General features: G+C 49.8%; 1 protein-coding gene across 4 annotated transcripts in view; it reads left to right on the top strand.

The window, feature by feature from the left end:
* Farp1 (FERM, ARH/RhoGEF and pleckstrin domain protein 1) overlaps positions 1-13,997 on the top strand; it is a 228,054-nt gene that overhangs the window by 164,087 nt on the left and 49,970 nt on the right. For all 4 annotated transcript variants that reach the window (XM_040744380.1, XM_040744462.1, XM_040744332.1 and 1 more), the window contains exons 5-8: positions 2,407-2,485; positions 8,368-8,465; positions 11,548-11,662; positions 12,439-12,586. In XM_040744380.1, the coding sequence (XP_040600314.1) occupies positions 2,407-2,485; positions 8,368-8,465; positions 11,548-11,662; positions 12,439-12,586 (440 nt within the window). The remainder of the gene's footprint in view (positions 1-2,406; positions 2,486-8,367; positions 8,466-11,547; positions 11,663-12,438; positions 12,587-13,997) is intronic.

Raw genomic sequence — 13,997 nt, 5'->3', positions numbered from 1 at the left:
TTGGCGCTCACCCCGTGCCCTAGCTCGCTTTCTCTGATTAAGAGAAATCCCCCCTGCATCGTGGATGTAAAAACCTGAGCAGCGTCTGTGGGGCCCTCCTGCCATGCTATTGCTGCTGCTGATATCCAGGCATTTCAACTAAGCATTGGAGGCCACACCCTCTTACTGTTCTGGGGCATAGGGGGAATTGGGGGACACACTGCTGAGAGAAACCCCCCCCCCATGAATGACCAGTACAGGGAGCTCAGGCCCTGGAATGTTCATGCTTCTCTCCATGAATCCGCAGGATTGCCGCTTCCTTGTAGTGATTCACAGGGGTCCGCTTGCGGTGGCACAGCATCCTTGGCTGTGAGGTCACAACTGGAGCAGGGGTGTTAACTGTATCCTCTGTGTGCTGTGACCAGCCCTGTGTGACAAGGCCATCGCTTGGCATTGACAACAGAAATTTTCCTAGCTTTTGTGTCCCTTTGGACCTGAACAGCCGCCCGAGGGTGGAGACGGCGGTGGCCTCTGTCTCTCTCATCCCGCCATGGTGGCTGTGCTCAGTCAGTGACTGACATGGAGAGGGTCCCTGCTCTCTCTCGCCCTTCTGCTACGCCTCCTGCCTCTCCTGTGCTCCAGGCTAGCCTTAGACTCTTACAGCCGGTGCCACATCATTCTTAGAGTTAAGTTGGGAATGTCTCAAGATACTTGGCATCAGCATTCCTGTGTTTAACTTTAAAAAAACGTAAGTGTGTGTGTGTGTGTGTGTGTGTGTATGTGTGTGTGTGTGTAGAGTGTTTCACCTGTATCTGTGCATGCAATACTCGAGGAGGGCACCAGATTCCCCCTAGGAACGGTTAGTTGTGGGTGCTGGGATTGGAGCCCAGGTCCTCCATAAACAGTCAGTGCCCTTAACAGTTGAACCAATCTCCCCCCTCTCCATGCTTTGTCCCTCTTTTCATAACTTTGTACATGGCCAACGTCTTCACCTGAGAGTGCATGGCTATTTTTAGTCCTTTCTCAATTATGTTCTGAAACCTATTTTGTGTGTGTTTACTGCAAGGCTTAGAAAAAAACATAGAAGTGCATGCTTTTCTACTTTTGTGGTAAGCACTACTAATAAAATGTGGATTCCACAGAGCTAGGATTTTACCTCAGCTGTCTACAACATGCTAAGCACACACTGAGGCCCTAGGTTCAATCCCCCAGCCTGCCTCTTACTCCGTCATGCCCCACATACCCATAATGCCCCTCACTCCCATCATGCCCCACATACCCATAATGCCCTCACTCCGTCATGCCCCACATACCCATAATGCCCTCACTCCCATCATGCCCCACATACCCATAATGCCCTCACTCCCATCATGCCCCACATACCCATAATGCCCTCACTCCCATCATGCCCCACATACCCATAATGCCCCTCACTCCCATCATGCCCCACATACCCACAATGCCCTCACTCCCATCATGCCCCACATACCCACAATGCCCTCACTCCCATCATGCCCCACATACCCACAATGCCCTCACTCCCATCATGCCCCACATACCCACAATGCCCCTCACTGCTGTCATGCCGTTAATCGCCCTCACCTGATGTTGCTGTCATTCCAGACAGCAGCCTCCCCACCCCCTTGAGACTGTTGCATCCACCGAAAATCAGAAGTCTCGCTTAACACTGCAGATCACTACCTTATAAGCTGTTTGGCTTTCTGCTTCGATTCTGAACCTCTCCATCGTCACAGCCTCCCTCCAGTCCTCGGCTACTTCCTGATTTTGTCCCAGCTCCCTGGAAACACGCACAAGACAGTAAAGGCCCGTGGCCCGCAGTGATGCAGGCAGAGCCCCTACTCTTATATTTCCTCCTCATGGCTCAGGGGCTGGAATCACATTTGATGGGAGTGGTAGCGGCTGCCTCCATAGACGGCCGCGTCGTCTTAACTGTGTGAGCGGTTTATGTTTTCATGATCTCCCCTACAGGCTACCCGCAGACAATCGTAGCTGGTCTGTAAGTGTGGCTACATTTTGCCTTCGGTCCCAGCCCTCAGGAGTCAGAGGCAGGCAGATCTCCATGAGTTTTGAAGCCCGGTTAGCCACATAGTTAAGACTCTGTTTAAGACAAACCAAAGCGCGTCTGGTTTAAAAACCCAAGTGTAACTGTTAGCTCCAGAGAAAGAGCAGAACCATTGAGTGCGTGTAGAGTCTCTGTGTCAGAGTCCGTTTCCTAAAAAGCTGATTTCCTGTCACTCTGAAGGCGTGCGAGTTAGCAGCCATGGCCATTCTGGACGGCTTGGTTGGCGGCTGGACCCTGGGAACCTTGGGACGGCAGTGACGAGCCTCCTCGGCAAGTCTCGTTGCTTGGTGACTTTGAAAACACTCGTCAGTGTGCACCTTAATGATTTCTGTTGTTCTTTCCAGGGCCAAAGCATGTCGTCGTTAGGTTCGTGGTGAAATTCTTCCCGCCTGATCACACACAGCTCCAAGAAGAGCTCACAAGGTTGGTGGCTGTCAAATGGGCATTTTTCACTATAGTGTGCGCAGAGGAAAAAGTGAACTCGAATTCCCAACCGACTAAACCTTTCCGTGATGTTTTTCTGACCGTATCTCTTCAGCGCTTAGCGGGGTTTAACCCTGGTGTCTTCCATCTGTGCCTACAAGGTGAAGGAAAACGCCAGGCTTTTCCTGCAGCCTGGTTTCTTTACAACTGGTTATGAAGTGAGGTGACCTTATGACCTGTCAGTGCCGTGTGTGTGTGTGTGTGTGTGTGTGTGTGTCGTATGTATCTCTCTTGTCTGTTATGACCTGAGTCCGTTTTAGGGGTCTCTTGTGAAACCATTCTGTTCACTGTTCTCAGCACAGTTCGAAACCTTGGGAACCCACACCCTCAAATCCCTGCATAAGCAGAGATAATGTGGTGGTGATGGAGACTTCAGACACTTGACTGTGTTGCGTGGTCAGGAGGGTGACGGAGCTTTCAGGGGAAGGGGGATAGATGGGAGCCCGGGGCACAGCAAAGTTCCTATCAGGATGTAACTTAGTCTGGCTTTGTGGTTAGGATGCAGTAGGGCTTCCAGGAATAGCATTTTTATAGAGAGAAGATTAAGTCTCAGTTTGTTGCTCGACAGGAAGCTGGATTCCATTCGGGATTATTGAACCGTGGAGTCAGTTGTATGGATGCCGGGCACCCAGGCTTCTAGAAGAGAAAAGACCTGATTTTGGGGGGAGGGGTGCATGTTGAAAACAGTAACCAGGGACTCATTGAATAAGAAATTCCTAGCTTTTTGTGTGTGTGTGTGTCATTTAAAGATAATTCCTGCTGGGTGGTGGCACCAGTGCACGCCTTTAATCCCAGCACTTGGGGGGCAGAGGCAGGCGGATCTCTGTAACTTTAAGGTCAGCCTGGTCTACAGGATAGCTAAGGCTACACAGAGAACCCTGTCTTGAAAAACTATGTATTTTTTAAACAAGGTATTTTTTATGTGAGTGTTTTGTCTGCATGCACATATGTGCCTGGTCCCCTCGGAGGCCAGAGGCAGGCATGGCATCCCCTGGATCTACAGGTGGTTGTGAGCTGCTCTGTGGATGCTGGGACCTGGACCCAAGGCCTCTTCTAGAGCAGCAAGAACTCTTAACCACTGAGCACTGAGCCATCTCTCCACCTCCACCCCAGCTGTTCTCATGGCAAAGCTTTTCTCTGTGTGTGTGTGTGTCTGTCTGTCTGTCTGTCTGTCTGTCTTCAGCAGGATCAGTTCCTCTTCTCAGCCAAAAGATCCTACCAGAATTATGCTCTAGATTGCCCGTAAAAGTTCCCACTGACTGGCAGGAAAACTAAAACGGTGTGGTTAATTTTTTAATTAATTAATTTTTACTTATTTAGAAATAGATCAAACTGTCATCGATGTTTTACAGACAGGTCCTGAAGCAAGGCCAAAGGTCCACTCGTCGGTCCTGTCTCGCTCTCCCAGACACAGCCCATCCCCTTGGAAGCATTTTGTATTACTGTTATCGCCATTTAGCTGTACTTAGTGCCTACTGAGTAAGGGTTAGCCCCGGCTCCTGTGGGCTTGACTGGAATTGCTTCCATTTATAGCGCCAAAGGTGTTGCTAAGTGTCTGAAAGCCAAGAACAGCCGGTACGTTCCACTTACAGCTCCTGTGGTTAGCAGAGACCATGGTGTCAGCCCCAGGAAGCTGTTTCTCTTGTTACCCCAGCCTGGGAGCAGGGACTAAGCATAGAGCCAGAAGATGACGCTCTTACAGCCTTCAGAAACACGTGTGCCCAACCACATATGTGTGCACGCCTCCAGGGCCCTCTGTTGTCACTCAACCCTCTTGGGGTTGGCACCCAACACCCACAAAGCCTCTTAGACTCTGGCCAGAAATATGTCCCAAAACACCTCTCTGCAGACACAGGACCTGGTGTTTGAATTGATAAATTATTCAAAGTGCAGTGCTTTTAAAATGTAAAACCCTTCTAGCTGTTTGAAAGTTAGCTACAGTGTGGGTCAGAATTAAGGCCAGTAGCTCTGTGAAGTACTGGGTTCAGGGAGGGAGCGGTCACCACTGCCTGGCCCAGAGAGATGAGGCCAACCCTTCCCCCGGAGCCCCTGCTTCCCCCACCACCAGCCCCTGTGCTGGCCCCCAGCCTCCTCCCTTTGATTTCCTTGCGAGAGGCAGGATAGCAGGTAGAGCAGTCAGGACAGGACACAGGTTCAGGAAGGAACTTGGCCAGGTTCCTGTTGTCAGCTGCCGGTTCCCAGTGTCGGGGATTTTATTTTCTACCTGTGCAGTGACCACCTTTTTTGGATTCTTTCATGTTTCATTTTTTGCATTTTTAGTTGTTAACAATGAAATGTCTTAAACAATTTAAAGAAGATTGGTTGGATTTTTTTTGTTTTAGTTTTGGGTTTTTTTGTTTTTGTTGCTGTTTTATTTGTTTGTTTGTTTGTTTGTTTTTCAAGCCAGGGTTTCCTCTGTGTGTAGCTTTGGAGCCTGTCCTGGAACTCACTCTGTAGACCAGGCTGGCCTTGAACTCACAGAGATCCGCCTGCCTCTGCCTCCTGAGTGCTGGGATTTAAGGCGCTCCAAAGGCCTGGCTGTAATTTTTTTTTTTTTTTTTTTGGTTTTTCGAGACAGGGTTTCTCTGTATTGTTTTGGAGGCTGTCCTGGAACTCACTCTGTAGACCAGGCTGGCCTCAAACTCACAGAGATCCGCCTGCCTCTGCCTCCTGAGTGCTGGGATTAAAGGCGTGCGCCACCAACGCCCGGCTATGGCTGTAATTTTTTACGTTACCAATTTTTGAAATGTCAGTTATTCCCTCCCCATGGATTATCAATCTGTCTGATAAATCTGTTCTTTGACAGTTTCGTGCTTGTGTATAAAACGCATTCCGACTGCTCCCATCTTGGCCCTCTTACCTCCCCCCTACTCCATCGGTCCAGCACCCCAAGTCCCTCTCCGTATTGGCATGATTTGGGGCATTCCTGTTTGTTTGTTTTGTGTGTATGGATGAGAGTCTGTCTGTCTGTCTGTCTGTCTCTCTCTCTCTCTCTCTCTCTCTCACACACACACACACACAGAGTTTAATCAGGGTTCTCCATCCATGTGACTATGGGTTTAGAACAATCCATCGTCGCCATGGCGAGCCTGGTGGACTCACCTCTGTATCTCTCCGAGTTCTTAGGGAAATCCATGTGTTTGATACTGTTAACAGTCTTCTTCTTCTGTTAGAATTAACCGGCGTGTAGTTGAGCCAGCAGAGAGCCAGCCTTGTGGGTTGGCCGCTTTTCTGTTGCTATGATACAGCGCCACGGCCGAGGTAACATAAGAGAAAACAGTTTACGGTTCCTGACTCTTAGCGGCCATGATGGCCGAGCCCAGGCTGCTGGCGTCAGGTGGTGTCTGAACAGCAGGCTCACGTCTTCAAGCACAGGCAGGAAGCCAAAATGGTGAAGTTGAAATGTCAGTAGTCTTCAGACTCTCAAAGCCAGGCCCCAAGGGACACACGTCACCACAAGGCCACACCTCCTAAGCCTCCCCAGTAGCACCGAGACCTGGTGGTGGCCAGGCAGTCAAACATCTGAGCCCATGCAGGACATTGTCATCCAAGCCACCACACCTAGCATGTGTGAGACCCAAGGCTCCACTCCAACCCCACAGAAATATAGTAAAGCCGTCTTTCGTTTGACGAAGTAGTAACTGCACTATAGGAAGCTGTAACATTTGGTCAGGAGTGAGACCGTAGGAGTCATTCATCTCTCTTGTGTATCACAGAAGTATGACACCCTCTCTGGTTTATTTATACATATGCATGTACTTCTCACGTTACAGGTTACCCTTGCCGAACTCAAATTTCTCAACTTTCCCCTGACTGTTCCTTATGTCTATGTTTTCCAAATTGAGACTCATTGGGGCCGGTTGTTGGTGGCGCATGCCTTTAATCTCAGCACTTAGGAGACAGAGGCAGGCAGATGTCTGTGAGTTCAAAGCCACACTGGTCTACATAGTGACTTCCAGGCCATCTGAGACTACATAATAAGGCCCTGTCTCAAAAAATAAACAAATAAATAAACAAAGGAAGTAGGACTCACACTTGGTGAGTTGCTATGCCAGTGGTCACTCGTCCTGGGCCTCTGTCAGTCCAGCACAGTTCTTTAGGCTTCCTCGGGATGCTGGCTTTGCACAACAAAATTCCGTGCCTCCTAGGCTTGTCACATTGCTTCCTTCTGGTGTGTTTCGCTTATTCTTCCAAACTCGTGTATTCTTAAGAGCTGGAAATTTGTTCTAAAGGCTCTGCAGGTACAGCCAAACACTTTATTCTTTTACCAGAATCTATTCTGAATGATATGTTAGAAGCTTCATAACAATGAGAAGATTGTACATTAGAACGAGGAGGTCACACTCTGATCTTTCCATTGGGAAATAAATAATGTCTCTTCAGGCGCTTCCGGAACATGAAGCTTCCTAATGATTTTTGTGCCAACGGACAATCCTTGCCGGCGTGGATTTCTTTAGAGGTTATTGAGAGAGGGTTTCTGTCCTGTCCAGAGAGGGTCTCTCTGGCCCTGTGAAGTAAAACTCCGAGGTCTGCTTGCATTCCATGCTCATCCTGAGCTACACAGGTGGCGACGCCCATGGTCCTTTGCCTTCAGCCGACACCTGTTTGTGTGTGCTGTTATTTTTAGAGTGTCTTTCATGTGTTCTTTGATAATCTCATACGCCTGCCCAATGTGTCTTGATAGTGTCTAACACACACACACACACACACACACACACACACACACACACACACAGACCGCCGTGCCCACTGATGTATCCCCTTCCCATCTCATGTCCTCTTGGGGGTTTTGGTTGTTTTTTTTTTCTTTTTCTATTTTTGTTAAGTCACTGAATCCGGTTGGTGCTGCCAACTGAGATGCTGGCTGGACTGGCCGGCTTGGCCTACCATGGGTAGCAGTAGTTGCAGTGAGTGCACAGTTTCTTAATGCAGAAGCCTTGCCACGTCCAAAGCTCAGCATTTCACAGCTCCGCTCCCCATCCTCTGGCTCTTGTTTGACGCCCTCTTCTGTGGCGTTCCCTGAGTCTTGGTGTGGGAAGGATGTCCCGTTTAGGGTGAGCACACAGTGGCCACTCAGTCATCATTTTGACCAGCCGTGAATCTCTTCCGTGTTGCTGCTGCCCACCAAAAAAAAAAAAAAAAAAAAAAAAAGACGTCTCTGGCCAAGGCTGAGGGGTTCTATGGGTATAAGCATAAATATCTAGAAAGTATTCTTATGACATGTCCATCTGGTCAGACGACAGAAGTAGCTTCCCTTCTAGGACCTATGATTCCCTGGGCCATAGGATTTTGACCAGGTTTACAGTGCCAGGCATGAGCTCCCTCCTGTGAAGCAGGCTTCAGATCAACTCTGGTTGGTTACTTCCATAACTCTTGTGCCATTAACGGCACCGGCCAATGACCAGTTTTTTTGGACAAGGAGTTCTTTGAATAGATCATGGAGTGTGATATATTAAAACCTTTTGCTCTTTACCAACCCACAGTCAGTGGAATCATGAATTTTCCTTAATTCCTCATTAGAATTCAGTATGTTTCAGTTTGTTTCAATCATTCCTGTTGTGGTCAAGTTGTCACAGGGTTGGCTTTGGAAGACTGCTGCTTCTGAAACAATGTATTTACGAGGGCTCGCGTCTGTGAAAAGCTAGCCATTCCAAGCTCGCCTGTTCCCTTCACTAGGTTCAGTCTCTGTCGGCTTTCTCTCTACCCAGTTGTACCTTTCTTTAGTTTCTCGCTGAGTGTTCAGATTGCCAGAGGATGCTGCCTCTTTATGCCGACTCCCCAGTCCCCTTTGCGTGACCCCCCTTCTCTGTTGACCTTTCCAGGTACCTGTTTGCTCTGCAGGTGAAGCAGGACTTGGCCCAAGGCAGGCTGACGTGCAACGACACCAGCGCCGCTCTCCTGATCTCGCACATTGTACAGTGTAAGTTCCCTCGACGCCCCTTGAGAGCCCCGCGGGAATCACGCGGTGATCTGGTTGAGGAGAAGTTGCAGGCGGCGCACAGGCGCAGTCAAAGATGTCCGTGTTGTTTTCGCTGCTGCCCTGGGTGCCCTGTAGAGTGGGGACACGTGACTTCATGCCTCGCTAGTGTTAGGACGCACCCTAAAACTGCTGCAGATTCCCCTTCGGCCTCAGGTAATTCGCAGAGAGGGGAACGCTCGGGAGCAAGTGTATTCTGTACTCGGGCAGCCATTGTGTTAGAGGAGGGCCTCCATAAGTGACCGGGAAGAGACCTCCGGGGTGCGTGTTAACCCTGATGCCGAAGGAAAACCTGAACCCTTACCCGGCCGTGTTTCTGTCATCAGGATGGAAAAGAGTTGAGAAGCCCGGATTTAAGTCCCCTAAGAACTTAGAGCTTCTTCTCCACTGCTCTGATAGTCTCATTTCAGACTTGCCCGGTCACTGAAATTTATCCCCAGACCAATACTGTGTGCCTTCAGCATCCTTTGTAGACGCACCCAGGACAGGGAAAATCTGATTGTCCTCATCACCTGCACCCAGGACAGGGAAAATCTGATTGTCCTCATCACCTGCACCCAGGACAGGGAAAATCTGATTATCCTCATCACCTGCACCCAGGACAGGGAAAATCTGATTGTCCTCACCACCTGCACCCAGGACAGGGAAAATCTGATTGTTCTCATCACCTGCGGCCAAGCAGGTGGAAGTTCTGCCTTCCCTTTCTGCGGTCGCGTTGTTCACAAGGACCCTTCCCATTCCCATGGCCCACATAGTGCCACGGTTTTCAAATGCTTATGCTGCCTTTGGTGTCCTCGCTGTCCTCTGAATTGCTCCCACACACACATGATGCTGAAGTGCTGCCTTTGTCCCTAAGCGTAGTGTTATAGAGAGAATACACGTGCTACATGGGCTTTGTTTGGCGGTGAGTTCCGTGTGGGTGAACCAGGTCTGTGTCTTAAGCAGCACACCCTTAAATACAGCCACACAGGAAAAACCAGTCGGTTCGTGATGATGTCTCAAGTTTTTCAGGAATCCGGCCTCATGTTTTCCTTGAGAGCAGCGTGCACTGAGGCTAACTCACTGTCCGCAGGGACTTTATAACTCAATGATTATCCTGTCCAAAAGATTGGGCTTTTTAAAAAATTCTATATGTATTTATGCGTGTGTCACATGTGTGGGTGCCCGTGGAGGCCAAAGAGCATAAAGTCTGCCATAGTTATGGGTGGTTGTGAGCCTTCTGATGTGGGATCCGAACCCAGGTCCTCGGACAGAGCAACAGGCGCTCTTAACCACTGAGCCACCGCTCCTGCCTCTGTTCTTTATTTTTATTTTTTTAAAGGTTTATTTATTATGTATACAATGCTCTGCCTACATGTATGCTTGCACACCGGAAGAGGGCACCAGATCTCATCACAGATGATTGTGAGCCACCATGTGGTTGCTGGGAATTGAACTCAGGACCTTTGGAAGAGCAGCCAGTGCTCTTAACCTCTGACCCGTCCCTCCAGCTCCCCTTTATTTTTATTTTTATGAGCCTTTGCCTCCACGTATGGATGTGTACCAGATGCACGCCAGGTACCCACAGAAGGCACCAAGACTGCATGGTGTCCCCTGCAGTTACAGATGGTTGTGGGCTGTCACATGGATGCTGGGAACTGAACCCAGGTCCTCTGTGAGAGCAGCGGCTAATGCTCTTAACCACTGAGCCATCGGTCCAGCACCCGTGTCTGTCTTCAGTAACAGGAATCAACTGTGCTTTCTGAAGAACAGATAGAGGAAACCCTAGCAAGGGATCAAGGCTCCCATCCAGGCCACTGATAACCATGTCTGCAGGCGGGGGCACCCTTCCCCCGTGTGCACCGTTTTCCGTGATAGAATGGGGAAATCCAATCCAGAAACGGTCACCAGTTACTGTGAGGGTTCCGTCCAAGTGCTGCTGGGTGAGCAGGACAGACTGTCTCAGTAAAGAGGCGTGGGGCTAGGCCATGCTGACGTGGCAGGCTGCTTCGCATGGCAGAACAAAAGGTAGCTTCCATAGCAACCACCTTTCCCTAAGTGCAGGGCCCTGGCCATTATGCTGCTTTCTGGAAGCTTGTTGCACGGGTAACAGGGTGCACAGGAAGGCACCACGTCCCCGGGAGTCTGACAGACACGCCCTCCCTGGTGCTCAGGGTGCGGTTGTTGAGGCCCGAGCCAGATGTGTCTGTGGTACATCGGTGTCTAGACACGTGTTGAGGTTGCTACGAGAAAAACCCATCGAATTGCTTGCAGGCAGACATGTTCTTTCCGGCAGTGTAAGAAATGTGGTGAACTCTTAACGTGAAACAACAACAACAAAAACCACGTTAAACTGTTTATCTTTCCTCCCCCTGCCATCTCTTCTATGACAACAGATCTGGGCTTATTACGTGGGAAGAGTTTCAACAGCTGGTTTCATAAAAGTCCTGAAACTCCCTAGGTCTGTTTACACCGAGTCATTCAGCAATTGCCCAATGTATAGGATGTACTACTGAGAAGGGGGGAGGGAGGGAGTAAGGGAGAGAGAGAGGGGGAATAACTTCCAGCGTCCCGTAGCACAGCACCATAGATGTGGCTAACTGAGCACTTCAGAGTCACTGTGAGGTAGGACTTTTAGAGGCTTCTTAGAAAAGAAGTGATGAATGTCTGACGGGTTTAGCAATGACCCCGACAATTCCACCTCCCATTGTATATTTGCCTCAAAATGCCGCGCCGTACCCTGTTGCTGCTGCGTGCCGTTGCCAGATGTCGGGATAGCATTAAAAGAAAGCAGAGTATGTGTGTGTGACTAACAGATGGATGATTGTGAGCCATCGAGGAGGAGGAGAAGTCACCCCTCCCGTGGCGCTCTGAGTGTGGCACTTGCTCCCGGTCTCCACTCCGAGGTCCAGGCCTCATCACAGTCCCTGCCGGCTGTGCTCACCCATTTACCTGTCAGTTCTGGGTTCGCTAACCCAGGGTTGTAACGCATTCTGAACAGTGTACCCCGTGTGGCTTATTTTCCCTTTCCTTTATTTCTTCGTAGCCGAGATTGGGGATTTTGACGAAGCATCGGACAGAGAACACTTAGCGAAAAATAAGTACGTACCTCAGCAGGATGCGCTGGAAGACAAAATCGTGGAATTCCACCACAGCCACATGTGAGTCCAGTGCAGGGGTTCCTGTTGCCCTCCAGTTGTCGCTTTCTCCTCCGGGTACAGGGATGTATATATGTGCGTGTGCGGGTGTGAGTGCACCCGTGCGCGCACACACGCACACACACACACACACACACACACACACGTTGTGCGATATGTAACGAGTGTAGAGTTTCCCTGGGATATTGTGGTCCACGTGGACCATCAAAAAGTACAGAGGGTGAGTGTTTGAGACCCTCGCTCTGAGACAGAGTGACCCTAGAACCTAGGGGAATGTGTAAGAACCCTCGGGTAATCTTAACGGATCGTGGGGATGTATGCTTCAAGCCAGGCATAGCGTTAGATACGGGAAAACTCCAGAACTTTTGTGGTGATCCTCACGTTTTGGTCTGTTTTGAAGGACACCGAGAACCCTCCCTTTGGTGCCTCAGAGGCCGACATTATCACCTGATGACAGTAGGAGGGGCCTTGCATTATGCTCGGCTTACTTAAAAGTGGCCGAAAACTTGCTTAACACAGTAGTGTTTTACTTTTGCATGACCTAGAGGAAACTGAGATCCTAAGAAACTGGCTGGCTTGGAGATGGACCATGGGGTTTTGTGTTACCCTGGCAATAGGGCTTTTGTTCATCGACAAGGCTTTGGGGTTAGCGGGGGGGGGCAGTACCATCTGATCGGACAGCCCTGCTGCTCGCCATGAAGTGCCTTTTATTTCCCCGGAGAAGCCGCTTAATCTGAAATTAATAGACAAGCCTTTCTCTTCCTTCCTCGCTTTGTCAGTGGACAAACCCCAGCAGAGTCAGATTTCCAGCTCCTGGAGGTGGCCCGGCGGCTGGAGATGTACGGAATCCGGTTGCACCCTGCCAAGGACAGAGAAGGCACCAAGATCAACCTGGCTGTCGCCAACACGGGAATTCTAGTGTTTCAGGTATGGAGAGCACAGCGCCTTTCCCTTGATGAGGGAGCGGGGAGAGTGGGCTCTTCTCAGGTTCCTGTGGGTGGCCAGGCTAAGCCCTGGTGGTGATTTCCAAGTGAACAAGAAAGAGTAGACTCACCCAGGCCCCCAGTCTCTGGATGGTCTGTCTGTCTGTCTGTCTGTCTGTCTGCCTCTGCTTGCTTCTGTATTCCTCCTTGTCCTGCTTGGAGGTTTGTTTGTGTATAATAGATCTTTCAGAGAACAGAACCTGATGACTCCCAACAGGCCCGTGCTGAGAATACAGTGTGCAGGAGCAATGGGCTCACAAATAAATGCCTTCATACTTGGAGGTGGCATCTCGACCCTTAGTTAAGATTTGATCCTTTTGTTTTTTTTGGTTTTTTTTTCCTTCCTCTCAAATTAACTTGTGTTCGACCAGCTTATTTGGGACTTCGACACACCCGGCGTTAAAAAGCCGATGTGCTTATGAGAAATAACAGACCTACGTACAATGCACCATTATACTATTTCGGCAAGACGTTCTCAGCCCCTGTGCTCTTAACCTGCCCTGTCCTTCGGGCGTTGTGACCCTTGGCTCCTGGGTGTGCTCTTTACCGCATGGCCGTGCGTGCGTGGGGTGGCCGTCTTCGGCCTGTGCTTTTCTCTTCCTGCCTGCCTTCAAGTATGACTTACATGCCTGCCCAAAGCCAAGTGTGCAGGTTCGCAGATTTTCATTTATTCAGTCATTTGAATCTTGTAAAAGCACAGCCGTGAACACCCTTGCATTGGTAACCTCTTTTCTGTTATGCAGAACCCCCCCAGAGTTAGTTATCGGAAAGGAAGAGGTTTCGGTAGCCAGTTTGATGTGCTAAAGTTCCAAGCAGCACGTCTCGGTCCTGGCCCCTCTCTCTACATCCTTCGCCATGGAGGAGGTGGTGCAGCCGCCGTGGAAAACCAAACAGCCGCCGGGGTCTCCTGAGACCTGTATGAATCCCCTCCAAGGAGAGGCACAACTCACTAGAACCCTTTTTTAAGAGATCCTGCTGTCCCTTAACATTGCCACACCTGGTGACCAAGTCCCCAGCATGTGAACATTTAGGGGATAACACTTAAACCGTATCCAAACGGCAGCCTGCTCCCCAAATGCTTCTATAGTATAGTAAAGGCACCTGCCCCACCCAGCCTAAGGCCCAGAGTTCAAACCTTGGGACACAAAAGCAAGCCACCTCACTCCCTGTGTGGTCTACCGACCTCCGCATGTCATGCGTGCCCCTCCCACACATAAGTAAGTAAATGCAATTCTAAAATTAAAAATTATTTGAGCGGCTATGTAGACAGCATCCACCTATTTTTATGAGCTGGTCAGATTTTGCCCAGGTTTAAAGTGTGAGGGTGTGTGTGACATAAATACGTTTGTGAGCTC

This window comes from Mesocricetus auratus, unplaced genomic scaffold (assembly GCF_017639785.1).
Source record: "Mesocricetus auratus isolate SY011 unplaced genomic scaffold, BCM_Maur_2.0 Super-Scaffold_2245, whole genome shotgun sequence".
NCBI lineage: Eukaryota > Metazoa > Chordata > Mammalia > Rodentia > Cricetidae > Mesocricetus > Mesocricetus auratus.
This window is presented reverse-complemented; position numbering and strand designations above follow the sequence as displayed.